At 51.0% G+C, this 26432-nt stretch overlaps 11 protein-coding genes across 11 annotated transcripts; 5 read left to right on the plus strand and 6 right to left on the minus strand.

Moving 5' to 3' along the window:
- Positions 1 to 107: 107 nt before the first annotated feature.
- On the plus strand, positions 108 to 1178 carry VTN49DRAFT_4333 (uncharacterized protein; the record flags this gene model as incomplete). Its single annotated transcript, XM_069412268.1, has 1 exon — positions 108 to 1178. The coding sequence occupies one exon, from the start codon at positions 108 to 110 to the stop codon at positions 1176 to 1178; it is 1071 nt and encodes a 356-aa protein (XP_069267528.1).
- Positions 1179 to 3305: 2127 nt separating this feature from the next.
- VTN49DRAFT_4334 (uncharacterized protein) lies at positions 3306 to 3717 on the minus strand (the record flags this gene model as incomplete). Its single annotated transcript, XM_069412269.1, has 2 exons — positions 3306 to 3421; positions 3504 to 3717. 2 exons carry the CDS (start codon positions 3715 to 3717, stop codon positions 3306 to 3308), a joined length of 330 nt encoding a protein of 109 aa, XP_069267529.1.
- A 1215-nt stretch (positions 3718 to 4932) lies between these two features.
- On the plus strand, positions 4933 to 6550 carry VTN49DRAFT_4335 (uncharacterized protein; the record flags this gene model as incomplete). Its single annotated transcript, XM_069412270.1, has 3 exons — positions 4933 to 4975; positions 5039 to 5328; positions 5408 to 6550. 3 exons carry the CDS (start codon positions 4933 to 4935, stop codon positions 6548 to 6550), a joined length of 1476 nt encoding a protein of 491 aa, XP_069267530.1.
- A 2060-nt stretch (positions 6551 to 8610) lies between these two features.
- On the plus strand, positions 8611 to 11531 carry VTN49DRAFT_4336 (uncharacterized protein; the record flags this gene model as incomplete). Its single annotated transcript, XM_069412271.1, has 5 exons — positions 8611 to 8676; positions 8732 to 9182; positions 9238 to 10176; positions 10230 to 10628; positions 10690 to 11531. 5 exons carry the CDS (start codon positions 8611 to 8613, stop codon positions 11529 to 11531), a joined length of 2697 nt encoding a protein of 898 aa, XP_069267531.1.
- Positions 11532 to 12258: 727 nt separating this feature from the next.
- Positions 12259 to 13273, minus strand: VTN49DRAFT_4337 (uncharacterized protein; the record flags this gene model as incomplete). The annotated part of the gene is made up of 3 exons (XM_069412272.1): positions 12259 to 12987; positions 13045 to 13122; positions 13172 to 13273. The coding sequence occupies 3 exons, from the start codon at positions 13271 to 13273 to the stop codon at positions 12259 to 12261; spliced, it is 909 nt and encodes a 302-aa protein (XP_069267532.1).
- A 3393-nt stretch (positions 13274 to 16666) lies between these two features.
- VTN49DRAFT_4338 (uncharacterized protein) lies at positions 16667 to 17040 on the plus strand (the record flags this gene model as incomplete). Its single annotated transcript, XM_069412273.1, has 2 exons — positions 16667 to 16848; positions 16923 to 17040. The coding sequence occupies 2 exons, from the start codon at positions 16667 to 16669 to the stop codon at positions 17038 to 17040; spliced, it is 300 nt and encodes a 99-aa protein (XP_069267533.1).
- Positions 17041 to 17054: 14 nt separating this feature from the next.
- On the minus strand, positions 17055 to 18002 carry VTN49DRAFT_4339 (uncharacterized protein; the record flags this gene model as incomplete). The annotated part of the gene is made up of 1 exon (XM_069412274.1): positions 17055 to 18002. One exon carries the CDS (start codon positions 18000 to 18002, stop codon positions 17055 to 17057), a length of 948 nt encoding a protein of 315 aa, XP_069267534.1.
- Positions 18003 to 18160: 158 nt separating this feature from the next.
- Positions 18161 to 18409, plus strand: VTN49DRAFT_4340 (uncharacterized protein; the record flags this gene model as incomplete). Its single annotated transcript, XM_069412276.1, has 1 exon — positions 18161 to 18409. One exon carries the CDS (start codon positions 18161 to 18163, stop codon positions 18407 to 18409), a length of 249 nt encoding a protein of 82 aa, XP_069267535.1.
- A 2120-nt stretch (positions 18410 to 20529) lies between these two features.
- Positions 20530 to 21447, minus strand: VTN49DRAFT_4341 (uncharacterized protein; the record flags this gene model as incomplete). The annotated part of the gene is made up of 2 exons (XM_069412277.1): positions 20530 to 20780; positions 20886 to 21447. 2 exons carry the CDS (start codon positions 21445 to 21447, stop codon positions 20530 to 20532), a joined length of 813 nt encoding a protein of 270 aa, XP_069267536.1.
- A 511-nt stretch (positions 21448 to 21958) lies between these two features.
- VTN49DRAFT_4342 (uncharacterized protein) lies at positions 21959 to 23020 on the minus strand (the record flags this gene model as incomplete). The annotated part of the gene is made up of 4 exons (XM_069412278.1): positions 21959 to 22345; positions 22415 to 22675; positions 22746 to 22786; positions 22942 to 23020. The coding sequence occupies 4 exons, from the start codon at positions 23018 to 23020 to the stop codon at positions 21959 to 21961; spliced, it is 768 nt and encodes a 255-aa protein (XP_069267537.1).
- Positions 23021 to 23582: 562 nt separating this feature from the next.
- VTN49DRAFT_4343 (uncharacterized protein) lies at positions 23583 to 25861 on the minus strand (the record flags this gene model as incomplete). Its single annotated transcript, XM_069412279.1, has 4 exons — positions 23583 to 25489; positions 25558 to 25684; positions 25755 to 25789; positions 25852 to 25861. 4 exons carry the CDS (start codon positions 25859 to 25861, stop codon positions 23583 to 23585), a joined length of 2079 nt encoding a protein of 692 aa, XP_069267538.1.
- Positions 25862 to 26432: the final 571 nt, after the last annotated feature.

The raw sequence follows: 26432 nt of genomic DNA on the forward strand, positions 1-26432 counted from the left end.
GCGATGTGATATCTAGCAACTGACGCCTTCCCCAGGCCCATTCGTCTTCAGCAGCGAGTGATCTTTCTGGGCGGCATGAATCAGAGTCTCCGCCGCCTGCGGTCGGTATGCCGGATACCCCGAATGAAGAAAGCGTCGACGACATATTCCCAATGAAACTTAGCCCAGCCGAGTACGAATTGATCGACGATTGGCACAAACTCAGTTATTGGTCCGGTCGGAACTCGTTCATAAAGGAGAAAGTGTTTCGACGAGCAGCTCGCCACCCAATTCCCTTTATGGCCGTGACCCTGGGTTATTGTGCGCGATGGAGAGCGCACAGGACGGGGATAACACAGCACCAGCTGATCAATAAATATTCAACTCAAATAGAGTTGGCCGTGAATAACCCCATTGGCAGTCGAATGGACGAAGATGATCTCGTTATGACCTTGACCGGACTGGCGCTGCAGGAGGAGCGGTATGGCGAACAAGCCAAGGCGTCGGAGTGTATCCAGCGAGTTCTGCAGATCCAGCGTAATCGGACAACCATGGCGGACGGCGTTGCCCAGGCTTTTTCATTTTTCTTTCTTTCCGTTATGGTGCCCCGATCGTACATAATTCCATTGGAGGGCATGCAATCGCTGGTCGATTTCCTGCGCCGCGGTGAGGAATTGGTGGCCAAACAGAATACAGCGGAGTATCTTGCCATGGTCCCGCGGCGCGCATCGATTTTCGGCTATGAGAGTGACCTATACCGTCTGCTGGCCAGCGGGCCCCGGCCTAGCAAGGTTCCGCCAAGTGATCGCTCCTATGTCGTCAACAAGATGGTCCCGACGACGGACTGGACTCACTCCGCAGCCCTGATATATCTCCTGACGGCACTGCTGAGCTTGCGAGACTCGCCGAGCCGCACGTCGCGTTTTCTCGACTACCTAATGCTAATGGTGCGGAAGTACGGCCTGGACCGGGATGAATCCTGTGAAAGCCTTGCCTTTCTTTTGACGGAGGAAGACTGCGACTATGACTTGAAAGCTTCGCACAGAGTATGGGCGACGGCCGACCTACTGCAGATGATCAAGGTTCTGCCCCGGGACCTGCAGTTCCGTTTCAACGAACTCGTCTTGGGTCAGTTGATGATGACCTCTCGGAACGACAGTGTAGATAACTTCGAGAAAGATTTGTACGCGATTCGCTAGGACCGGTGGCTACGGTTATGTTGTTTTTTTTTTTCCGTTGGCGACCTTTCAGATGTCGTGGATACATGACGTCGGTTCATCGCTCCGGCCCATCATTGATGACTGGGTAGGTCCATGCCATCTGGGCCCATGATTGTTCATGTCTTTTGGGGAAGGTAATGCCTCTGGCATCCTCTTTCCGATTACCGCCTTCGTTCATTAGAACTGGTCGGTGAGGTGTTCGGCGTTATGACCTCTAGGGCGGTATGGTGATTTGTCGTGTATCTAGATGATTGTTGAATCTGCCTTCTATCGGGTAATTTCTATGTGCGGAACGGAGTACGGAGTACATAAAATATCCTCCAGGCCAACTAGGGCAAAAATCAAAGTCAGCCAACCCATGATTCGAACCCTCAACTTCCAAAATCAGGCACTCAGGCACCATGACTCTCATGATTACCCATCGATGCAACTGCGGGTGCAATCCGCCTGTTCATCTCGGCCCGAACGAGTATCTACAATGCGTCACTCCAACGCCGAATACTCGACCATCTACGGAGCAATCAAGCCCGAATTCCCCAAAATACTAATAAGATACAACAGAATTCAACGAATGATAGCAACGCCACAAAGTTGTATTCGTAACAAAAAGTAAGACAGTTAAAGGGGCCTCTTTTGGATCTCCTCCAAGTTTGGCCCGGTCTCTAACCCCCATGTCATCGGCGCACAGGGTGCAGGACTGGGAAGATCAGCCACCCTTGCAGCTCGAGACGCTGCAGGCCTAACCAACTAGGCCATTGGCTCTAGTCATGTGCTGAGGCTTGGAAATTGTGAGTGACAGCTGGTCTTGACATGCCTTGCCAGGAAGGTTGGCCGGATTGTACTGTTTTGCACAAAATGGGGATTGCGGTGGACTATCCACTGAGAGAAAGGATATTGCGCAATCCTGTCGCTTGACACCTCCTACGCAGTCAGATCGGCATGAGTGTCGCAAACAGGCCATTTGGGGAGAGTGTGAGTGCGGGTCTCCTGTCAGAAAAATTGCCCACCAAAGGCAACACTCTGCAGCAGGTGGTGCGGCTCAAAGGAACAGATCGATGACGAGATGCATGCTAGTAGCCCGGTTCATCCTCTGGATCTCGTCCAGCTCAGTCGTTTCAGCATTTCGCCGCACCGGTTCATGAACGTCACCAACACTGTAACCACAACCCGACCCAGTAACATTATGCTGGAGGACTTTCCCCGTGTTCGGCATGATTTCGGTATTGTATCGCTACGGGCATGTTTGCCTTTCTGCGGGAGTGGTCGCAGTTCACAGAGTATGGAGTAAAAGGTCCACTAACTAATTTTACGGCAGTAGGTTAAGTTGAACTTGACGGCCAGCGGTGGCAATTATATAAACGCCGCAAGGTGTTACTGGATCTCTTATCGGCGTAAATAGCTCCGAAGCGTGGGACTGGTGCATTTTGTACGAGTCGCGACGTCGTATGCCAAGCTTGTAGTTCAAACAACTGGCATGGGACAAAATGTCATGCTTTCCATCCCTAAAGGCAATTCTAGTTGGCACATGCCGAACGCGTCTCGTGCGGACCATCCGAGTCCCCACGGTATCCCGGTTTACCTGGTGCTACCAATTTTCACGTAGAAGGAATTCGACGTAGAGGGAAGTACCTCCTGTAGAATGACAACGCCCTACGATCAGCGGCTGGTTTCTAAAGAAAGAGAGTGGCTCCTCTATCGGGACCGGGATTTTCGGTGATGTAGGCTGACAAATGAACTGCGATGCAAGTCGCTGCGGGCAGCGGCCTAGTTTGTCGACCGGCTTTTGCTGATCCAGTGTCTTGTCTTGCACTGCACTTCGGTCGGACTAGGAGGAGTTTGCTCTCTGTCGTCGGCTTGAACTCGGGCCGGCTTGAATGGCCCGGCCAATGTGATCGGTTACCGGAGCGAAGTGTCGATGAGAACGCTCGCTGAGAGCATAGCTCTGTTACTCTGCGCTTGGCCAGCGCTTAGTGGTAATGTTGCTGGGAATACAAACAAGAAAAGTGGCAGAGTCGGCCTTCACTGGCCACTGATGTTATGGCGTCATGTTGAATTTCAAATAGTAGGCTGCACTAATACGCAGTACCATTGTCTAATCGACTTCCTTCACATTCTAGCAGAAAACCAACTTATGCCCGAGTCAGTTAGCCGCTTAACCAACACAAAAGCACACACAAAAGTAGCATCCCTCGCCGAATAATTGGAGCGATCGGTGGATTCTTCTGGAGGCAGTCCATCGTTCAATGATGTGTGGTCAGACTTCGTCACGACAGTCAAACTCAATCCAGGGAACTGCCAACATACCGCCCTTCTCCGTATCCAATCTCACGGGCATAACTTTAACCATTTCTCCAGCGCCCGTTCCTATCCCGTCCAGGCCTCCACAGCCAGCCTTTCTCGACCTTGCTTCCACACTGGTTCCAGGCGGTGTGAACTGTTCCGTATTTCCGCCTTCGTCAACAAGGTTGGTCATAGGAACAGCACGTGTGGTGATGCTGTCTGCGTTCTGCAGGACCATTGTTTGAGGACATGAGGAAATGCCCCGCATGTGCCAGGATACGGCCAACAACATTTGGCGAATCGCATTTGACATTGGTACACGTAAACGGGATTTCTTATCTTTTGAATCGACAAGTACATGTATACTGTCAAGGAAAACCCTCACAAATCCGCGTTTCCGCGAAGGATTTGTTGCTGGATTAATGAAAATATCGGGCCTGCCCTAGGCACGTGCTCGATGCAAACGAGGCGATTCTGTGTCAAGAACTTGATTGAGGACATCATATTCATCCATCAAGAAGGATGAATGTTGTGATGAATAACGAATATGCAGGCTACTCCGTGCTGGTGCTCAAATTAAAGTTGCGGTTTATGGAGAACAAATGCTCAAAGACGCTGTGGGGCTTGTCTAACTTCGTTAAGCGTGGGTGAATTATTTTGCCAAGCAAAAGTTTCATTGGACAGAGCAAGCATCTGGTTGTGTGGGGGTTCTGCATCTCCTTGCTAAAAGTGCCAAAAAAGTACCCTGGATGCCGCACCCGATTGGCCCAATCGCGCCAGCTTTGCATCTCATATCGTGTTAAGTTAATGCAACTATTCCGCGTTCAGTAAATGGTAGCTCAGATCTCTGCAGCCCCAATCTGGCAATTAGGTTATGAATAATCAAGCCTTGTAATTTCCGTATCAGTATGGTAAGTAACTATCAGCAACCCGGGAAGGAAACAAGACCTGCCAAGGCTTCCCCCATCTCATCTCCAGCCCCCAAAGCAAAACAAACCAACAGCAGCAGCCGGGATTGCATTTCCGCGAGATCGCATTGGTCTTCCCGGTGTTTTGGTCGCTGTAATCGCTGTTTAATCTGTATAGGTTACTTGGGACCCTGCAGTTACGAGACATGCTGCGCCCTAGGAGACGGTATAACAGCACAAATACCTAATTCAAGAGCATCACTCAAGAGATCGTTACTATGTTTACGTCTCCGTGCAGGTCGATCTCGTACCATCTGTACAAGTTGAAATATAACTATTGGAGAATTTATTTTTGGTGTCGATCCTCGTGGTCACCATGCAGACATTGTTTTTCTGAAAACGAACTAGAAGATATATAAAATGTGCGTGCTGCACCAAAAATGGTGATTCGTTGAGTACGGCATGAGAGGGCTGTTCGGAGGAATTAAAATCAGCATCGTCTGCAGCGGAAATTTTGAGAAACGCAACTCAGAGATCGCGCAGAGATGGATGACAGCCGTCCAGATCCTTCCGAGGGTTCGTCCGCAGGTCAGTGCCCGGATCATGGTTGATCGCAAGTAAGGAACACTGGCAACTGAACAACCGAGAAAGGTCGGACTGCGGATAACCAACCCGCTCAGAGGCCCTCGAGATCGAAAAAGCGGTCTTCGCGGACAAACAGCGAGAATGCTGCGAGACAGAGTTTTCTCTTTGTCGACTCAACTTCACCTCGAGAGAAACGAGCCCATGTTATGCGACATCACATTCAGACAAAACGGTCGCAGAATGCGGCGGCGGCAAATCCTGGCCAGCAGACTCCGCCTCAGACTTCTCGCGGCTCTCCTTCGAAGGGAGAATCAGATCCCTCGTCGGCGAGCACTCAACGTCAAGAGCAAGCATCGGTATGATGCTCGTATTCTACAATATGGTCCCTGGCAGCTAACGCGTTCTATTATTATTATTATTATTATCCCGATGTAGGCCTTTTCTGCCGCCGCAACAGACCATTCTTCTGGGCCACCTTTATCTCTGCACGCGGCCCCTTCTTTCAGTGTGCTGAGTGCCCCTATCGAGACCGTCGTGAAGCTCTTACCAATGGAAATTGGTCCAATTGAGTACGAGTTAGTCGACAACTGGCTCCACCGGCTCACCTATTGGTCGGGCCAGAACTCGTATGTGAAGGAACGGGTGTTTCGAAGAGCAATGCAACACCCCGTCCCCTTTCGGTCTATGGTCCTAAGCTACAGTGCCCGATGGAAAGCGCACCGGGCCGGGATAACAAATCAGCACCTGATCGACCATTATGCGACTCAGACAGAACTAGCCGTGAATAACCCACTTGACCATGGAATGGACGAGGACGATCTTGTCATGACCTTGGCCGGGTTGCACGTGCAGGAGGAACGATATGGTGATCAAACCAAGGCCGTAGAATATGTCGAGCAAGCCCTCCGGATCCAACGCAATCGAATAACCCTACCGGATCCCGTCTGTCAGGGTATCCTGTTTTTCGTGTATTGCATGATGATGCCGCGGTCATACATGATTTCCCTTGAGGGCATGCGGTCGCTGGTCGACTTCCTGCGTCGCGGCGAGGTATTGGTGGCAGAGCAGAATACACAAGAGTACCTTGTCATGGTTCCACAGCGGGCATCGACGTTCGGCTATGAAACCGAGCTGTATCAGCTGCTGGCGAGCGGTCCACGGCCTAGCAGGGTCCCGATGAGTGATCGCTCATACGTCGTAAACGATGTCGTGCCCACAACCGACTGGAGTCGTTCCGCTGCCTTGATCTACATCATGACAGCGCTATGGAGCCTGCGGCATTCGCCGGGTCGTACGTCACGTTTTCTCAATTACCTGACGGCGATCGTGCGGCAGCGCGGCGCGTACCAGGATTATTCATGCGAGAGCTTCGTGTATATGTTGATGGAAGAGGACTGCGACTATGACTTAAAGGATCCGCACAGGTTGTTTTTGACGGCCGAGTTGTTGCAAATTCCCAAAATCTTGCCACGGGATTTGCTGTTTCGCTTCAACGAGCTGGTCTTGGGCCATCTGATGATGGCTTCTCGAAATGACAGTGTGGATAATTTCGAGAGAGATCTGTACGCGATTCGTTAGGCTCGAAACCCTGGCAAGATCCTCCGCTTCACCTCGACGATGTGACTGGAAAGAACCTTCTCACCCTAGTTGGCTGTCAACAACTGATTGTCCGCAACTTTGTTTTACCTCGGCTTTCCACGTATCCAAGTTCGGAGACGGAACGAATACTTGTATGATATGCCTATCCTCCTAGCATCTCTTTGCAACTCCAAACTAGGAGCATGGTCAAGATATGGTGCAGAGGACGCCGTGGTATCGTCAACTGGCAAAGGGTAGTATCTGGACGCCATGAAGTCATGATACGCTTTGATCGATGATGTTTATTTTTCCGTGTCGTTTCCGGATGGCTTTTGGAGATACCCCTTAAGAATAATATTCACACCGTCGGTAATATCCTGCGCAGTACAGCACGCCTCCGAATGGGAAGTGCGGGTTCACTAGTCAAAGCTTGCGCTTTTGGTTGCAGCTGTCCGACTAAATGAATGAGTAGATAGGGTATTGACGTACTCAGTACCGTCCCCGAATTAGACTGGAAAACAAATGGGCCTGGCTACGCTACGGCAGACTGTGGGCATTGCATGGAAATCACATTCTCCAAGCACAGAAGATCCAATTGGCGAGATGCATGCTTCAAGCCTCCGGTTCTCCAAACCAGCCACGCATCGGCCACAATGCATCGTCGATGCATTACTACATTTCATCAACAGGACCACTGTGGTAAATGAAGCAGAACTGAATGCCCGACATTCTATCACTTGCGAGCCGAACAAACGCTTGAGATGCAAACAGGGCGGCTCGCCAAAGCTCAGTCATTCAGAGCAAAAAATAAAGGAGTCAAATGCGTCTTCTTGAATCTCCCTCGAGTTTGACCTACACTGTAATTCCCCATGTCATCGTCGGTGCAACAGGGTCCACAGCTGGAACGATCAGTCACCCTTGCACCTTTCAAGTCACAGACCGACCAACTAGGCCATTGTTCCTAGACATGTACAAGATCTCTGGAAATTGTGAATGATAGCTGACCTTGGATGCCTTGCAGGGAAGGATTCACATAATAACCTTTCAAACTCGGATCTTGTACGAGCTACCGCCTGTTCTCGGCGCCGCACCAAATCGCTCATGGTCTCATCAGCTTGCTCTCATCAAGATTGCAAAAGCAAAGCAATTCATCACATTGTCTCATGTCTGGAAACGTTTCATGTTCGGCGTGTTTCAGCTCTGCATCGCCTGTGGCTTTTGCGCGCTGAAGTAACAACTCCTGGAGCACGATGTCGATCACGTTGTCGAGCAAGTTTTGGTTAAGTTGTGGCGTCCTGATAAGATTTCAATAGTCGCGTCCCAAGGGCCCATCTTGCACCAAACCATGCCAGGGTCAGTTAGCTGCTTGCCCAGATCAGCTAGTGGTAATCGTCGCTGGATGGAGCTTCTTGCATGGTGCCTCGTCAGACAAGCCAATCTGATTGGTCGGTCGAGCTGTGGCTTGCGTTTGTGGCTGATCATTGTGGCGGTGTGCATCGCAAATTGTGAGATGCTCTGACCCCCAGCGGCCACTGCCGTGGAATTGAGCAACTTTTCCCGAGGGGGAAAACGCCAAGATCGGCCAATCGACAAACTTGGACAGGTCGACTGGTTGATGATCCATGATTGGCTTGAGATAGTCTCTGCAGCAGCATCTGATTGGCCCACGCGCCATGCAGTGCACGAGCCACAGATTGAACCTGGTTTGGGTAGAGACAATGATGTCGATGGCTCCAAGGAAAACAGGGACCCCAACCCAAATCGAGATCTGAAGCTCCAATTGCTTCAACCACAGCGCTGGTTCGCCCAATTTTGAAGATCTTCGTTTAGCTGCAAATCATTGCTTGCTTGTTCCCTTGCGGGAGCGATCGCTCTTTTCCCTCCACTTTTCCTCGCGTATTTCTTGGGCGGCAATCCTCTCGTTCAGTGGTTTTCTTGCATGGTCACACCTTTGTCGTAATTTTCGTTGTTTACTCCTACCCCAACTGCCGTTCTGTCTCTCTCCCACCTTCTCTACCCTCACCCGCAGCGGCCCTTGCTGGTGAGGACCGCGTTTCACCATGTGGCTCCGAAGTAGCGCCTTCAGTAGCGTCGATACGCTTGTCAAACGCGCAGATGCAGAAGAAGTGAGGGCGCATCCCCTTTACAATGTCTCCAGTGCAAGGGCTAACCCGCCTCTAGGACCCCAAGAGCACGTCGAGTTCCGCCTCGGCCTTGGTGTCTACTCTGGTCCCCTCACTCGTGATCGCGGGGGCCATGATTCTGGCCTTCATCATCCTGCGTCGCAAGTTTCGTCGCCACTATGTCCCGCGCACTTTTGTGGGCAATTTGTTGCCCCATGAGCGGACCCCCGAGTCCCCAACAGGATTGTTCGACTGGATTATTGCAATGTATAAGCTGCCCGACACCTATGTTCTACAGCACCATTCACTCGACGCCTATCTTCTTCTTCGCTATCTCAAGTTGATTACCATTGTCTGTCTGGTGGGTTGCTGCATTACTTGGCCTATCCTCTTCCCCATCAATGCCACGGGAAAAGGGAATAAACGGCAGTTGGACATCCTGGCCTTTTCCAACGTGGCTGATCCCGCCCGGTATTTTGCTCACGCCTTCGTTGCGTGGATCTTCTTGGGTGAGTCATAGCTCTGGTTCACGGGTGTGTCCGCGCTGCTGACGGCAGTCTCGAGGCTTTGTCTTCTACCTTGTCACGCGGGAGATCATTTTCTACATCAACCTGCGACAGGCGTATGCCTTTTCTCCCGCCTACGCCAATCGAATCTCCTCCAAGACGGTTCTGTTTACTGCAGTTCCCGATGAGTACTTGGACCAGGCAAAGCTTCGCCGCATGTTTGGCGAGGACAAGATCGCCAACATTTGGTTGCCCACCGACGTAAGTGAGCTAGAAGAGAAGGTCAAGGAACGTGATGCGGCCGCAATGAAGCTCGAGGCTGCCGAGATCAAACTGATCAAAAACGCGAATGCCGCACGCCTGAAAGAGTTGAAGAAGAAGAAGAAGAAGAAGGGCGGTGCTTCTGATGAGGAAGCGGCGGCAGGAACTGAGGATCCTGCCTCAGCGGCCACGCGCTGGCTCAAGCCCGAGGACCGCCCGACGCATCGGTTGAAGTTCCTCATTGGCAAGAAAGTAGACACTATCGAGTGGGCTCGTGCTGAGATTGAACGTTTAAACCCGGAGATCGAAGAACTGCAAGCCAAGCACCGAGCTGGACAGGCTAAGCGTATCTCTGCCGTGTTTATCGAGTTTGTTAACCAGAACGAAGCCCAAGCTGCCTATCAGATGGTTTCCCACAACCTGCCTCTTCACATGAGCCCTCGCTACATCGGCGTGGACCCCACCCAGGTGATCTGGTCCAACCTGCGCATCATGTGGTGGGAGCGAGTTGTGCGCAATTTTGCCACGATTGCCTTTGTTGTAGCATTGATCATCTTCTGGGCAATTCCTGTTGCTGTTGTTGGTGCCATCTCCAACATTGACAACTTGACGGACAAGGTTACGTTCCTCCGGTTTATTCTTGATATTCCTGATGTGATCTTGGGCGTTGTCACCGGTCTTTTGCCCTCTGTCCTGCTCGCCGTGCTCATGGCGCTGCTGCCGATTATCATTCGCTGTGAGTGTGGATCTCACCCGGTTCCAAAAGATTCGCTGCTGACCATCAACTAGTATGTGCCCAACTGGGCGGAGCACCGACTGCTGCAGCGGTTGAGCTTTGGACTCAGAATGCCTACTTTGGCTTCCAGGTCGTTCAGGTGTTTTTGGTTACGACACTCTCCTCGGCAGCGACTAGCGTGGTTACGAAGATTGTCCAGAATCCTACTTCTGCCGCCGATCTGCTCGCTCATAACCTGCCGCGGGCCTCCAACTTCTACGTCTCGTATATCGTACTGCAAGGACTGACCTTCACGTCGGGAGCACTTCTAAACATCGGCGGACTCATCATTGGCAAGGTGCTTGGCAAGCTGCTCGACACTTCGCCTCGCAAGCTCTACAGACGATGGTCCAGCCTGTCTGGTCTGGGCTGGGGAACTGTTCTTCCACCCATGTCTCTCTTGGCCGTCATCGGTATGTCTCTCATTTCTGGGTCGAGGCTGTACCTATTGTTACTGACTTTGGAACGTGACAGCCATCACGTACTCGTGCATTGCGCCGTTGGTCATGGGATTCGCGACGATTGGCCTCTACCTCTTCTACTTTGCTTTCCGCTACAACCTCCTCTACGTGTCGAACGCATCCATCGACACCAAGGGCGAGATCTACCCGCGGGCGCTACAGCATCTGCTGGTCGGTTGCTATTTGTCGATCGTGTGCCTGATTGGTTTGTTCGCGATCGGAACGGCGCGCTCGCGCATCTCGCTTGGACCGATGATTCTCATGATCATCTTCCTCGTCTTTGCGGTGTTGTACCACGTGTCTATGAATGAGGCGCTGACACCTCTGATCAAATATTTGCCCAAGAATCTCGAGACGGAAGATGTCGACCTCTCGCCTTCCCCTAGCAAGGGAGCCGAACCCGTGACTGCGACTTCTAGCAACGAGAAAGCTCAGCATGCCGAGGATGGCACGGATGGCGCAGGCGCTGACGTTGAGAAGGCCGGCAACCCAGATCCAGCTCCAGCTCCTGTGTCTTCCATGAGCCCCAGGGCCAACTTGCTGCTCAAGTTCCTCCGCCCTGATAAATATGCCTCCTACGCCACACTTCGACGTCTCGTCCCCAACCACCTTGAGACCCCAACTTATCCGCCGGAGGTCGAGCAGAACGCGTACTTCCATCCAGCCATTACGTCCAAGACGCCGCTGCTCTGGATCCCGCGTGACGAGGCCGGCATCTCCAAGCTGGAGGTGGAGCAGACATCCAAGGTCACCCCGATCACGGATGAGGATGCCTGGCTGGATGAGAAGAATAACTTGCGGTGGAACGAGGAGAAGGGACGGCCGCCGATCTACGAGGAGAAGATTTACTACTGATTTATTTTCCTTTTCTGTCTGCTGATATGTTATGACTCGGGTTACGAGCATCCTACGAGGTACGATATACCGAGTGTACGTATGTTGAGAACACGTAATACATAATTTAATGATATTAGTTCATTGAGCAACAAGTTCATAAGTTGAATCGAAGGTCAAGCTACTCGGCGTGGGAGTTTGTCGTCATTGTTCAGCGGAGTCAACGAAGTAGCCCTCCAAGCACATTAGAGCATAGCTTGGTCAATCGTACGGAGTAACTCCTCAGATTCAGAATGAAGCACTAACTACTCGTAGGCTCGGATTACTTTTTTGAGAGAGACAGCAGACATGGTCGATAAGCTGAAAGGGGATCCATGCGCGTGGCCATGTTCGTGTTGCCCGATCCACGCTCTTATCCACCACGTAACCTTCCAACGAGCAGCCAGCTCCCCGTTGTTTTAGGCTATGTGATAGATCAAATCGCACCACTGCTGAAATGGGTATGCTCGCGAGATTAATCTTGTCTCCACCACAACTCATCTAAGGGGGTCAATGCGCTGCACTGCCGAGAATCTCCTTGCTGGACCCTTCATCGTATGATCGACGTCGTAGTTCCTTCTCGCCATCTGGGGACTACAGGGACTATCAAGTTTGTAACTCGTAAGTTAGATCCTCTTTAGGGATTTTCCGATGCTCTCCGAAGATCCGACGCTCGCGGAAGGGACCACCGCTTCATGAGTCATTCGTTTCAAAAGTCAGACGATCCAGGGATATGCAGCTCCCGGAGCGGAGATCCGAGGTAGGACGGATATCGAGCTCGGGGGATGGCTGCATCCGCCTGCATTGCCTGTGAATCTTCGGGGATTTCCGTCCGCACTTCTTGTTCTTCCCCGTCACGGTTAGCAATAGCGGCATCGATGATCATCTCTTGACTTGCTCCCATGTCCATTTCGGTCATCATGTAGTACTCGTATTCTTCGTTTTCCTTATTGTCCTCAGGCCACCAGGGCTCGTCGAACTCTACAATCTCGTCGAGTTCATCCTCGGGATCTTCATCATCCGAATGTGCAACTTCGGCATCTTCGTGAATCTGGAAGGTAGGTTTGTTCGCTTTCTTGCGGGTGAGCCTCACGTGGTCTTCTAGAAGGGTCATTGCCATCTCATCCGATGGGTGATACATGTCTGGAATGGGAATGTCATAAGTGGCGGTATTGCCATTATCTTCAGGGAGGCCAATCTGGGTTGGGTAGCCATCTGCGATGATTGCTGATTCATCTACCTGTACCTCGCCAAAATCCGGGGAAGCTGTGAATTTGGCCTTTTTGTGTGCCGGCAGAACCGCGGGCTCTCCATCATTCAGGCTACTCTTGGATTCACAGCGCCGCTGTTTGCAGCGATCACTTGGACCTTCCTGCGTTGACTTTCTCTTCTCGGCGCATGGCAACTGAGGCTTCGCTTTGGCATTGTTGCGAAGTGCCTGTGGACGTTTAGAAAGAAGACATAGAATATATGGCCATACCCATTGTTCGCTTACGTATTCTTCAATATCAAGACACATCTGCAGGTCTTCCTCCTGGATAGTCATGCCGCGCTGATAGGTGTGATTGAACAGCTGCACGGTCAACTCAGTTGCCTCTCTGTTTGATCTCTTGATTACTCACATGCAGCGGAGACCGGGGGGACTGCCTACCCTCGGTGGCTCTCCCCGCGCTGCCGTGCAACCGACCCTGCGGAGTCCCGGTTATGAATGGTCCAGCCTTCATTGTATTGCAATGTGCAGCTTGCCTTTGGGGTCGAAAGGTGCATCTTGATGCCACTCAGATTACCACTGTTGAGAACAGGTCGGCAATGCCGTGCGTGAGGAAACTGTGCACAGTTGAAGGAGAGCAACAGAGGGAAATAGAAGAAGCAGAAGAAAACTTCTCTGTGTTGCCATGGCATTCGAGATGAGAGTGGCAGAAATTTCCCAAGTTGGGATGTGAGGACTGTGTGAGTGTTCATCATTCACTCAGCCTCGAGCAGGAAGGAACCAGATTTTTCGTTCAGGCATTGACTGTAGTTGAGAATACTGTTGTCTGTTACATTTGTAACTGCCGTCTTCTCGAAGAGTTTGAACATTGACCTTATTATTCTCCCATGATTCTCCCTGGGGTCAATAGACGTAGCCGATGAGATTGGTGTTGCATCGTGCACGGGACAAAATGGGTGCACCTTCGCCGCGTTATGTCCTGCATTGCACTTGATAATCCTGTATTCGGGCATGGTAAAACCAGCAGTGAGGAGATGAAAATCTCCTTGGCCGGTCGAGCATGTTGCAGGCGATATCGCTATCGGAGATGCTTCTCATTGCATCAGCCATCACCACTTCTGTGCGACCGCCCGCCAGGTCTAAGCTCATGAACGCAAGAGTTTTGCACCCATGATATCGGAGTAGCTCAACCGAAACTTGGGAGTCGGTACGAAAACCAGTTCTCTTATATGTAGCTCGGGAGTGAAACTTGGAAAGCAAGCTTAGAGTACGGGATTACTGACACACCTGTGAACAAACCATACGACCGAAGTAATGCCAGTTGATATTCGATATCGCCTGGATATTTTCTGCCATCTCGACAAAGAAATCGACAGTCAGCTGTCTCGAAGAGTACTGCAAAAGAATTCATCTGTCTAGATGTCAAATTTCTGTTCATGCTGAAGGAGAACGCGGGAGCAAAACGGTAGGGAGTGAAGGATGCAGCGGATAGATCAATCGCTCGCCCCTGGCTCTCCAATCGGCGCGATTGCCTCACCACGCCCTCCACAGTGCAGCCGGAGCATAATGCCGGATCTGGCTGGGTTCTGAGTTTGAAGAAGTGAGGTTCCTGGAAATTTTTCTGAATTGGGGCTTGGAAATCACGGACGAGCTCATCGCCTTGTTCACTCATCTTCACCAGTTCGCCCATGGCGCTCCGAGAAATGGTGGCCTTTTGCATCTCCGAGGAGAACCGGTCTCGGCCATGCCCAATGAGCCTCAATTTGCCACTCCTTCAGAATTCCGTCTTTTTGACGTCTACATGAATGGACTTCCAAGTGAGACAAATGCAACTGTCCCAGTCCGATAGAGGACAATATGCCGACGTGTCATAGACTGATACCTTCCAACGCCCCCAAGAGGGAGTTCAAACTGCCAAGATGAAAAAAGGCTTCGGATGAGTGAAAATCTTCAGAGGCTCGGACAATCGCTTAGGCTATCTTGTTCAGGAAATGAGAGCGAATGTTCGAATATTCGAAGCGCACGGGCCATGGAATATTTCCCGTCTCCAGCTCTCCCTTTCATGAAAAATGAGGTTGCGAGTCGAGAAGAAAGCTTTTCTCCGACTCCAGTGCGGAGTGTCCACACGGGTGTCGGCCGAATGCTCCATTCAGGGTCCTCCGAGCCTGAACAAAAGACAATCTGTCCTCCACCGCATGAATCCAGGCAGCACACGGGCCAATTCGCTTAGAAGCAAGTGACACGAAAACGTTGTTGAGGTTCTGACGTGGAGACCGCCGTGCGATGAACCTTACAGAGTTATTATGCCACGCCTCCAGGGTGAGGAGTATATACGGAGTACGGAGTACGCCTGAAAATCATGATATCAGCTACGGACGCAGCGGGATCGCCGAGCGCGGAAAGGTATTTTTTGCAGCTTGACCGTTGCTGAAACAAGGCGGGAGCCACCCAGGCCGTGCGAATAATAAGCTCAGCACTTGACAACCTCCACAACGGTCATTTGCAGATAAACTTCCCGTTTGCGGATTCCATGGAAGAGACCGAAACTTTGTTCCCTCCTCATTGCCAGTTCAGGTAGCGAGTCCTCATCACGATCGGATATGATGACAGAAACGGCGAGCACAGCATTGAGATCGATAAGATCGAAACCATTGCGTACTCGTAGTTCTCGTACGGAGTACTTTGTGGCGAGAGCGGTCCCCCTTCTCAAAGAAAGACGCGGTCAGGAATCAAGACATTGTGACTCTTCTTTGATGGCAGCCCACGTGCCCAGGTTGCGGCTGCAAAGGGCCCGCATGTATACGGAGTGCTCCGTACACCGAAATTCGAATGCATTGATGATCAATCCGAGTTGCAGCCTTGGGAGGTCTCACACCATCCTTCAGCGCAAGGCTGATCATTATTTGTGGAAACACTGAAAAGGCGGTGATCGAAGTTCTGCAAGAAAGTGCAGGCGTTTACTCCATAAATTTATCGTGTGCTATTATTCAGATCAGTCGATGATGATTCGATTCGAGCTTTTTAGTGGGATGATCCTTGCTCGAACCGGCGAACCTGCAGCCACAAAGTACTCGTACTGGCCAAAGCGGCCTGCAAGCAGCATGCAATTATGAACAATCTAACAGGTTTATGCATGCTGCATGCATCAGGCGCTCATAACCAACAAATTCACGTAAAAAATCTCGTCCTGCCCCATTACTGTATGTCCATGTTCCCCATCGGAGGTCCGATGTGACATCGAGCTTTGTAGCGGTGTCACGGAACCGACCACGTCAATCAAAAGACTACAGAGTTGAAGCCGGGTACCGATGATCAAGCAACAACAAAAAAAAAAAAAATTCAGGCTATATTCAGCTCATCCCAACCGAGAGCCGAGGGCGACAAGCACGGAGTATTGCGAGCAAGTTTGTGCTCGTATCGGATGAAATGAAGCTGACAAGGGACGGATGAGAAGGGAAAAAAGAAGCTAGGGAAAACTTGGCGCTTCGGGCCGCGACCCCGTGTGGATAATTAACGCTGGTGGCTGGCCAAATAAATAAAAACGATTGGCAGAGTATTAAAGTTTTAGCGAGGTCGCTTACTGGATCGGAAAGGAAACGGGGAATTGTCAGAGTGGAAATTTCGATCCGCTCCCGCTGTGGCCGTTGATTTTCCCTCAGCAAAACTCAAAATCTTGATGAGATGCGGAGGGGGGGAATCGAATCAGGAGGGGAGGGCGATCAGCAGCCAGCCTCCCTCCTTCACAGAGGGCTCTGCAAGTTTTGTCTAGAATTTGCCAAGAGTTCAGATAGGTTCTGTTCAGTGTCCAAGGAACAGGAGTCAAGACGTTATTCCACCAAGCATGTCGAGGAAAAGGGGACTCGAATTGTCTAACGATAAGCAAAGTGTAGTACATTGCCAGTTGTCCATGTCTACGGCGACAAATCAAAGACATTGTCAGCCGACAAACGCCGTTCCGTTGAATAACTACCCATGTAGTTACAAAGACGATATCCGCCAACAATCGACATCCAAGTCAACATTAAGAGAGGAAACAAAAGAATGGCCTGACCCTCTTCAACGGAACTTCATACTAAAGCCATGGGTCCCGTTATAGATGCATAGTATTGATGCAAAAATGAATGAATCACATCATGCTCGCCACAAAAAAAATCAATCATGAGAATCACAAACACCCGACCACGAACTGGATGCACAATAGTCGGAAAAAAGATGCCATATGGGGTATCTGACAAGCCATCCATGAGTAGTGGAGCGGAGGTAGGCGATGGAGTCGTGTGAGCCCGTGTAAGGTTTTATCTCCTCATCCGACGGGCTTTGAATGCGGTGAGGTCAAGAGACACCGATGAATTGGACTCTGCGTCGTCAACCTCGATGGACATGCCGTTCGTGGCCTTCGACGCCGGGGCAGGCATTGCCGGCGTGATTTCGCTGGGCGCTGAACGCTCATTCTTGATCTTGATCTTTTCAACCAACGACTCGGCGTTCGTTTCCTCTGATGGTGGCGGTTCTTTTGCTCGGGCCTCCTGAAATCGCTGCAGTGCGTCTTGGGCAGAGTCCCGAATTGAGTAGAGCTTCTCCTGCACCTGTTCGAACTCTCTCGAGCAGTCCCCACATCGAAGGAACTGATGCGCGGCCGTCTCACAAAGATTCTGCACTGCCTCGAGTTGCTTATCCACGGAGTCAAAGACATTCTCCTGTCGCTCCCCTCCCTGGGCGCTCTGGGCCAGAGCCTGGTTCTGTTGCGATCGTGCGAGGAGAGCCGACGACGACATGGCAGAGGGCACGATATCTAACCCTGACGACGGATTCCGCATCATCTCCGTAATCCGACCTTTGCGGATGTTATTCCGCGCAATGCCGAGGTCACGCGTGAATTGCTCTAGCTCCTTCTGCGTATGCCCGTCATAATGGATCACGAGTCGATGTCGATTCCGCAAAACCTGGTTGAGTTCACCAGACACCCTAGACGCCTCATCCAGATCTCTCTTGCGTCGTCGCGCTGATTGGGTACCGGATACTCCTGCCCGCGAGGCGGCCGACGAGTGAATAGAGTGCACCGAACTATTCTTCCGACGTCGGGGTGTAATTGTGTGGGCTAGCTTCTTGTATTCCTCCGCGAACTCGGCATGCTTCTGCGCGCAGTGTTTCGCCAGGGCGGATACCCGTTCGATCCAGGAGGGGACATTCTCGGTGACATGCGTAAAGCATTGCACCCCGTCTACTTGAAAAGCCGCAGTCATGGTTGTCGACCCGGAATGGCGATGAAAAACAGAAACTCAAAAAGAAAAAGTCGTAACAAGGAATCGGTTCGAAAAGGTCGTAGACAGGTCGTTCGGCGGAGTTCAGACCCGATCGGAGGGCCTCTTCTCTCGTCCTCTTAAGGGGTTCTTGTCACCCAATGCCTGGGGGTCCTAGCATGACCTTTGGGAAAAAAGGAGTCGGAGGCCAGGCTACTCAACCCAGCACGGGAGCAGCGACGCTGGGCCGGGAATTCGTTAACGGAGCAAGGAAAGGGATGGTAACAGAGGAAAGAGAAGAGAGCGGGTGGTCTGAGAAGAAAAAGAAAGGGCGGGAACTGGAGACGGGGAAGAGAGCGGAAAATGGTTTGGTCAAGGGACAGGGATTAGAACAGCGGATGCAATCCTAGGAGTCTGAGCGTGCAGCAGCGCAGCGTGGGAGACGTGCATTAGGGTCTCTCGGGGCCGCGTTAGGGAGACTCTAGGGCCCCAGTCTAACTTTTAGGAACTTGCCCGGCTGAGTTTAGGGCCGTGGCAATAAGCCTGCCCCCCCGTCGAAATAAGCGATCCCGGGCCAGTTCCAGCCTTATTTCGGAAATTGGATCAAATTTAACCACACGAAAGATCGTTCCGGTTTTGTACATAAAATCCATGGATGAAATTCCCCAATAATCTACGGTTGCGGTGATGAATTGACAAAGACGTGATTCATTGTCTTCTTTTACGAGGCATGACTGGCCGCAAAGCAAGCTTGGGAGTTCTGCGCATGAAATGGCGTGGTTGCTCCGTGCCAACAAGAACAAGTCACGAATTAGCGCATTGATAATTGCACTAAATTTTTTAGTTCATTTTGCGGATGGCCGGAAGCCCAATCCCAACGCCTGCCCTAAACCGTATTAGGGCAGTGCTCAAGACTGACCAATCTGAATCCGGCACCACCTCAGCTATTGTTAATCAATCGAACGAATGAGAAAAAAGACCGTGGACCAATGGGAGGCTACTGACTCGCCGAGTCCACTGCGTTAAGTCACGTGCTGTGATGTGTAAGCCATTCATTCTGCCGGCACGGGTGATTCTGGGCAGTCAACAAAAAAGCCTAGCCCAGTCGACGGGCAGTCGCCGAGCTTGTGGCGCAACTGGCGCCGGGGAAACTGGAAGGCTGGAAGCCAAGCCCAGAAGCACTCGTCCAGAGCTGTCGGAAAGGATTCCTTTGAAGTTTGATCTATCATGACATGATGATCTCCCATGAGGTATCTTTCCTGATCCAAGCTCTCGGAAACACCAACATTGCGGTTCAGGAGAACCTTCAACGATAATGAACACCCTGCTTGGGATCCTTGCAAAGCCGAATCCAACACATGGTGCACCCGTATCATCAGTGCACCTCATGCAGACCAAGCCAATTCCTTAGGGATGGTGTCTCCCTTATCGGGAGCCCTGGCCTTAGGGATTGAATCGCCGCATTATCGCATACATTGCTCCAAATACCTCGAGAAATTTGTCGTGTTCCAGCGGCATGATTCGCCATCTAGGGCTTCATATTCTGTGCGAAGCAGGATTGAAGATTCCAAGTGAACTAAGAGGCCTTCTCAAAGGGACGACGAAGTGATTGCTTGTTAGGAGTTGGCGTGATGTCGCCCCCTCATTCGTGAGGAGATCCGCCGTCTAGGCATCTGCCTCAGGATTTTAAAAAAAAAATGTGCTCATTGGGAGTCGATGATGTATCCGGTTGACATCTGCGCTTGACGCGGTTCGGCAGATGAAATGATGAATCCCCACGTGATTAGCCTCTGCTGCGCCGAGCACGGCAGTTATGGAAGTGGTTCCTGAATCGACCTGCTCGTATTCATTATCATTTCAAATATTAATGCAGGTATTTACCCATTTGCATGTCTAATCTCACGGTTCATATCCGTGGTCTGGGCATCGTTGATGCTTCCGCGAGCGGCGCGAAGATCACTGGAGCGACGTCGCGGATCCTTCTCCCGGGGATCCGATGAGGCGCCGCATCTTGGACCCATTGCACACGGGGAATGCTGACGTCCCGTGCGTATTGTCGGAGCACGGACGCGGGTTCTCGGAACTGGCCCTGATCGTCCCGGCCATGTCAACGAACTATTAGCGCGCTATTGTCTATCAGCTGCAGTCCCGACTCTAGATGTGCTCGGTTGCTCGCTGAGTGATGAGCTCATTGGTGTTCGGCCTTGCAATGGCATAGGTTATCTACCAGTTGGCATTATGAGCTGGTAAGCTTGAAATAGCTCATCTAGTCCTAGTGGTCACCAATCTTTGTTCTGGCTTTTGTTGATCAAAATAGCATTGAAGCAGCAATGGAATAGGAGCATTGTTTCTATAGGCATCCTTTCAATTGACAATGAGCTGTAGGAATGAGATCATGAATCTTCCCTACGTCAGATGGTGCAGGGCCTAACTTATTTGTATCCATGAGCACAAGGACAACGAATACTTGACAAGTTGTCCCATATTAAAGGAGCTGCGGCATCTCTTGATATCACATCACGCACCACCATCAAGGCCACAATTCCACCTCTTCCCAGCGTTCACCATCCTCCGTCGGAATAGATGTGAACTTCCATCGTCGACATTCTTCAGGCTTACTCAGATCCAACTGGTCAACTTCATCAACCCGGATAACCACTACTCTGAAGTTCTTCCTCGCAATGGGATCCTGCAGATCAGGGACAAGCTGGCCCAATCTTAGATTTGGATCGTCAGGTATTTCGCTGATGGAGCGTCCGGGAGGAGGATTCTTGAACGACCCTGCAACCATTCTTAGGTTTTGCCGACGAAATTCCTCATTTCGGTTTTATGGAATAGAATAGAAGAAAATCGGGAAAAAGGAAGAGGGAGGAGGGTTATACTCACCCCGCATGATAGGACTATGATTGGCAAAATACGCAGTCACTTCCTTCTCCCATGTCCAGTCCGCATCATCACCATCCTTACTGCTTCTCGTATCCTCCCCTCTCCTTCTGCGCAGTCCTTTGAGAATCTCCGCTCTCGCCTCCTCTTCCGCCGGCTTACCCGCCTCATCACCAATAACCAGCGCTTTCCCCCTCAACCGCCACTGCGTCATGACATCTTTTACCCAAAACACTACCTCGATCGCCCCATCCGAGCCCTCGAAATGCTCCACTTTTTCCATCCGCACATCAGTCGTGAACGAAAGCATCTCGCTCTCGTAGATCCGCGGATTGAGCTGGTTCTCCTCTTTTAGCTGCCTCTCCGCGAGCGGGTGGAGAGGAAGCTCTCCGAAGAAGCCTCGGAATCCACAGGTGCGGACGCGCGGTACGGGACGCTGCGAGTGAGGATCTCGGCCCACCGTTGCGACGGACATGTAGGGCTCGTCGAGCTTGGAGATGTGCTCCAGGAAGAGCGACCGCCAGGGAGCTGGGCCCGCGCTCGCGGGGTTGGCTGTTGTTGTCATGGTTCTGGCAATGGTTCGGGATGCCGGGCCAAGGTGTGTCTGGAGAGGGCGAATTGGTAACGCCAATTTGACTGGATGTTTGAGAGCTTATGGGGGGAGGACTACAGGAAGCCAGAATTGCTAGTACGTGTGATCCAAAGTATGGATCAACCCCGAGAGGGACAGAAGCTTAAGACGGAAGGTGGATGTTGGAGTCTATGACGTCGGATTGGACCTTAACGATGACTAAGCTACACCAAGGACATTCCAGCCCTAAGCTAGCGGACGAAAACCTGCAAGGAATGTTGAATGTGAATATAAACGAACGGTAAAATGGTAGATATGTATTAGACCGGAAATACATATCCGAATTTCAGAGCGGCATCAACTCCAGCTGGTTTTGTTCCAAACACGAGGAATCGTTACACGTGAGTACGGCTAGCCTCGATATACCACCCGGTTTCCCGTTCTATTCCTTCATTAAGCGCGATGAAAGCTCCGAAATAATTATACCAAAGGACAAAACCATCGATCACGTCTGCATTCTGTCGGAGTCTTCCTCTTCAAGGCCTTCCATCGCACCACCAGGGATACGTCCCTCGTTCAGCTCCCTTTCGAGACGCGCGATTTCCTGCAAGCTCTTGGCTTCGCGGATCATCTTCTCAACACGCTTCCTCTCCTTTTCTGTCAGTTTGACCCGGAGAGGTTTCTCACCCGGCGCTCGCCCAGTGCCATCGATGCCACCAGATGGCACGTCAAAGGTTCGCGATTTGATGCCCTTGATCTTCGACGCCAGCGCCGAGGGCTCTTCATGCGTGCCAAACAGCTCTGTGGCCTTTGCCCGCTCGGCATCTTTCACCTTTTGATAGTCGAGGAAACGGATCCTCGGGTTCAGCCAAATCACCCATAACCGGTAATGCTATTCAACCAAAAAGATTCGTCAGCAATGGCCACATATCTATATCCACTAAAGAAATTCCAAGTTTACCTCTTTCCTCGTCACCGGATTCTCCATCAATACCAGATGCGTCAAGCGTTGAAAATTCTTCAACGGTTCGAGATCTGCCAACTCGGAAAGATTGTTCGAGGTCAAGACCAAAGTTGTCAGGTTGGGTATTGACGACGCCAGCGTCGGCTGAATATGATTGATCCGATTACGCGCAAGCATCAACGTTCGAAGTCGAGGAAAGAAAGGAAAATTCGAGAGGGAAAAGATATCGTTGTCGGTGAAATCAATCGCATCTTGATCCTGTACAGCGCGTAATTCATTCATTAGCAAAACCGCCGCGCAAGTAAACACCACGCGATTAGAACCGTACCTTTGCAATACCCAGATTCTCAATAGCGGGAATCTTATGACCTGTACTGGTCTCAAGCCAGATTATGACATGATGAATCAACGCCGTTCTCTCCAAGTTTTAAAAAAGACAGAACGCACCACGCAAAGAAAACGAAAAGGAAAGGGGCAAGACAAGTGTAGTATCTGTTCTTTTCAGGTTTGAGGATATTACCCACCTCGTAAGTCAAGCTCCCGCTCCTTGAGTGGGTTGATATACGACAAGGAATTCTCAATGAGCTCGACAGTTAACCGCATGGCGTAGGTTAGCTGCGAGGCAGGAGACGAAACGACGACGGAAATGCAGGCTGAAGAAAATCGATGCTGGACGAACTCCAACCAAATTAACGAAATCGGACTGAAAACGCGCACGCTTCTTTTTTCCTTCGGAGCTGATCGTGTCAAAAAAGCCAAATATCAATCCTTTTGAATGCTGCTGGAGTTTGGCGGATTAACTTTCCAAGCTTCGCAGATACAGGTGCACGTGACTATCGATAATGCGTTGTCACGTGATTTAGGCTCTATGATGAACGGGCCTTGATTAGGGAGCAATTCTAGCCACTACATATCTACTTCGTAGATCTTTTGATGAACGGCTTAAATCCATGCTGCAAGGAACAGAAGTAACCTACAACAGTCACAATAGATGTTACAATGCTAAGTCCATGACAACTCAAACACCCTGTCCATCCTCTAAACTCCATAGTCTAGAAAAACCTGCACATCCATCGAACGCCAGATATCCACCGAATCCCATCCAGGCCAAACAAAAATTACACCCGACAGCATAAAATCCGAATTATCATAACAACTTGCAAACTCATTGTTCACCATCCATCGGTGCCAACACTGGAGACTTGCGATACATCCGCGTCGGACTTCCTGCTCGAGACCGACTGCCACTCGCCACTGCCGGGACCAAATGCTCCCGACTATCGTTTCGAAGGACCATGCCTTGGCGATCGTGGATATTGGAAATGCCCAGTCCGATGCTACTGCCAGATCCATTGTCCAACTCGAACTTCAAGGTAGGAGTATTAGATCCGTTAAACAGGGACGACCGCTTGGACGGGCTTTTCGAGGAATCATAGTCCAAGCTGTCACCCCTGTCGCTCTCACTGCTCCCGCTCATCTCCCCCAAATCGAGCCCACCTTCCTCCATGACTCGCTCGTAGGCCGGGCTGTTAAGTCGGAGTCCAAGCAGCTTTCCTCCCAAGCCTCGGCTGAAGCGAGACCCCTTATGGCCGAAGAAGCTCTGTAGCTTGTGGTATATCCGCCCACGTCGATTTCGTCCGCAGAGGTAGAAGGCCATGATTACAACAATCAGCAGAAACAGCAATAGTCCGGGAATCCGACGAGGAGACTCTCCTCCAAAAAGGGCTTCACGCCATGTTTCGAAATCGGTTTCCTTGATGATGGTCGGACCCCGTATGCTTGGATATTGAAAGTCTGGAGGCACACCAGGCTGATTGCTCCCAAATCCCACAGGTAAATCATTTTCTCCGACGGGGATCAACGAAGATGCATATAAGACGGCTTTGCCGAGGGTCCAGCTCACTTCTGTAGAATCGATTTCGTTGACGGCTTGAAAGGTACTTAAATAGCCTTTCTCTTTGCCGTGTTCCAGGACCTCTTTCGTCCCATTTTGCGTAGATGCTTTGACACTGTCAAGGCCCACGCGCGGGATTCCAATGCCACTATGCAACATATTTATGATCCATGATGCTTTGAAACACACTTCCATCGCCTTGTCCTCGTCAACCTTGGAGCCCCATCGATGTTCCGAGATGCCCTTTTCAATCGCAGACCAATCTTGGGAGCAGAATTGGTTGACTCTTTCTTGATACGTATTGAAATCATAAGCCTTATCCTTGTACCCCATCTCGAATATCTCGTACGTGGTGTGCCAATACTCGCTGATACCAACAAAGTGGTTGACGTTGAAATCAATTGCCGGGACGTGAATGCCATGCAGTAGACACGGTTCATCCGGACATGGAGCATCTTTGTCCAGCAAGGGGTAAGTCAGCTCCAGGCATTCATCGAACCTGCCAGTACCAAAAAGCTGCGTTTCGCGTGATTCGGATGACACCGGTTTGCCGTCAAGTGATGTGCGCAGTCCGTCAGGGAGGCATGGGTCCGGTATCTCTTTGGTCTTTGGACCCCCTGCAGATTTTTGCAGAGCCTCGACGTAACGGCGCCGCGCCTCCCGGACACCAAATTCCAGCCATGATGTAACGAATACCTTATACTCCTGTATCGAGCCATCCAGATTTCGCAATCTCAGCAACGTGAGATCGTTAGCGTGTTTCCGAGCTTCGGCTTCACTCGGAACGAAGGCGATCTGGGCGGATGCGCCGCCCATATCCAGGAACCCATAGGTGTGATGACCGCTCTCATGAGCATCAGTGTCGCCATCGAAACTGTCCAGCAAGTAATTCGCTGCAATCCAGCCGTAGAGACCCTCGGTTGCGCCCGGTATTACTTGAATATGAATCCCGCAATCAGGAACGAGGAAATTGGAATGAGATTTTACATACGAGCAGACCTCGCTCAAAATTCGATCGCGGTCCGCATCGCTCAGTAACCTCATTCCAGCCGTCGCAAGAAGGAAGAAGGGGGTATCTTTGACATCTGGCTCGGGGATGACGTCCAAGGCATGTTTCAGCAGTTTGTCCAGATGATCCGGTCCGACTCGAGAAGGCTTGTCGGCAAACGTTGATATGCCTATGAGAACCCGGGAAATCAAGTTAACCTTGCTGTCAGAGAACTGCAAAATGGTTCGCAGAATTTACCCGGTTGGATCTTTTTCGTCCAGTGCTTCTTCGTCTTGATTTCGGGAAGCGATTTGAGCTCCTTAGGGCTCGCTGATTGTCGAGCCCTTGCGCTATCGAGCCATCGGTAAACATAGACGCGAGTTCCCTTTCGCGCAACGTGGTTAGAACTCGAGGATAGCCCGCAGAATCTGCCATTGAGGCCGTGTAGCACTTACGGACGAGCCTGCGTCCAAAATGACAGCATACCGCCCTGCCACGTTGAAGCCGCGTCAATATCCCGCCCAGCCAGTGTTCTCACGACAGCACACCCACATTTCACCATTTGCGCACGTTATCGGGGCTGAAGAATTTTCGGGTCAAGGCTTCATTCTACTATATCTTCGGGGCAGTGGACCGGAGAAGCGAGCGAAATTCGACGATTGCCACGGTGACGCGAGCAAGATAGCTGCAGCAGAATGATAAGGTCAAAACGAACGGCGACTGCAGCGTCGAGCAAAACGAGAAGGTGGGAATGGAATTAGATTAGATCAAAGAGAGCATAAGGGAAGTCCACCGAACGATGTCTGCAGGAACATCGTCTTATCTTTTTGGTTGGCAGGTATGTTAGGGATTGTAATGACGACGATCCTAGATAACTTTGCCCTGCTTTACCCTGGCTTACGAAGTCCGTATTAATAACTTTCCCAAACTTACCCAACCTGGTCAAGCTATGCCGTATAAAGAATGTGGGCCATTTGCAGACCCTGAAATATCATGAAACAGGAATAGCGTCACATGCACCTGTAGTCACATTATGGAGCGTGATTCGTGGACTTGGAAATAATTTTCCCTATCGAGGAGGCTCAACAGCCCCCATACTGAAAATGGAATTTGACATAGTTAAAACACGTATT

The sequence above is a fragment of the Thermomyces lanuginosus genome (genome assembly GCF_041956635.1).
Source record: "Thermomyces lanuginosus strain ATCC 200065 unplaced genomic scaffold VTN49scaffold_31, whole genome shotgun sequence".
Classification (NCBI taxonomy): Eukaryota; Fungi; Ascomycota; class Eurotiomycetes; order Eurotiales; family Trichocomaceae; genus Thermomyces; species Thermomyces lanuginosus.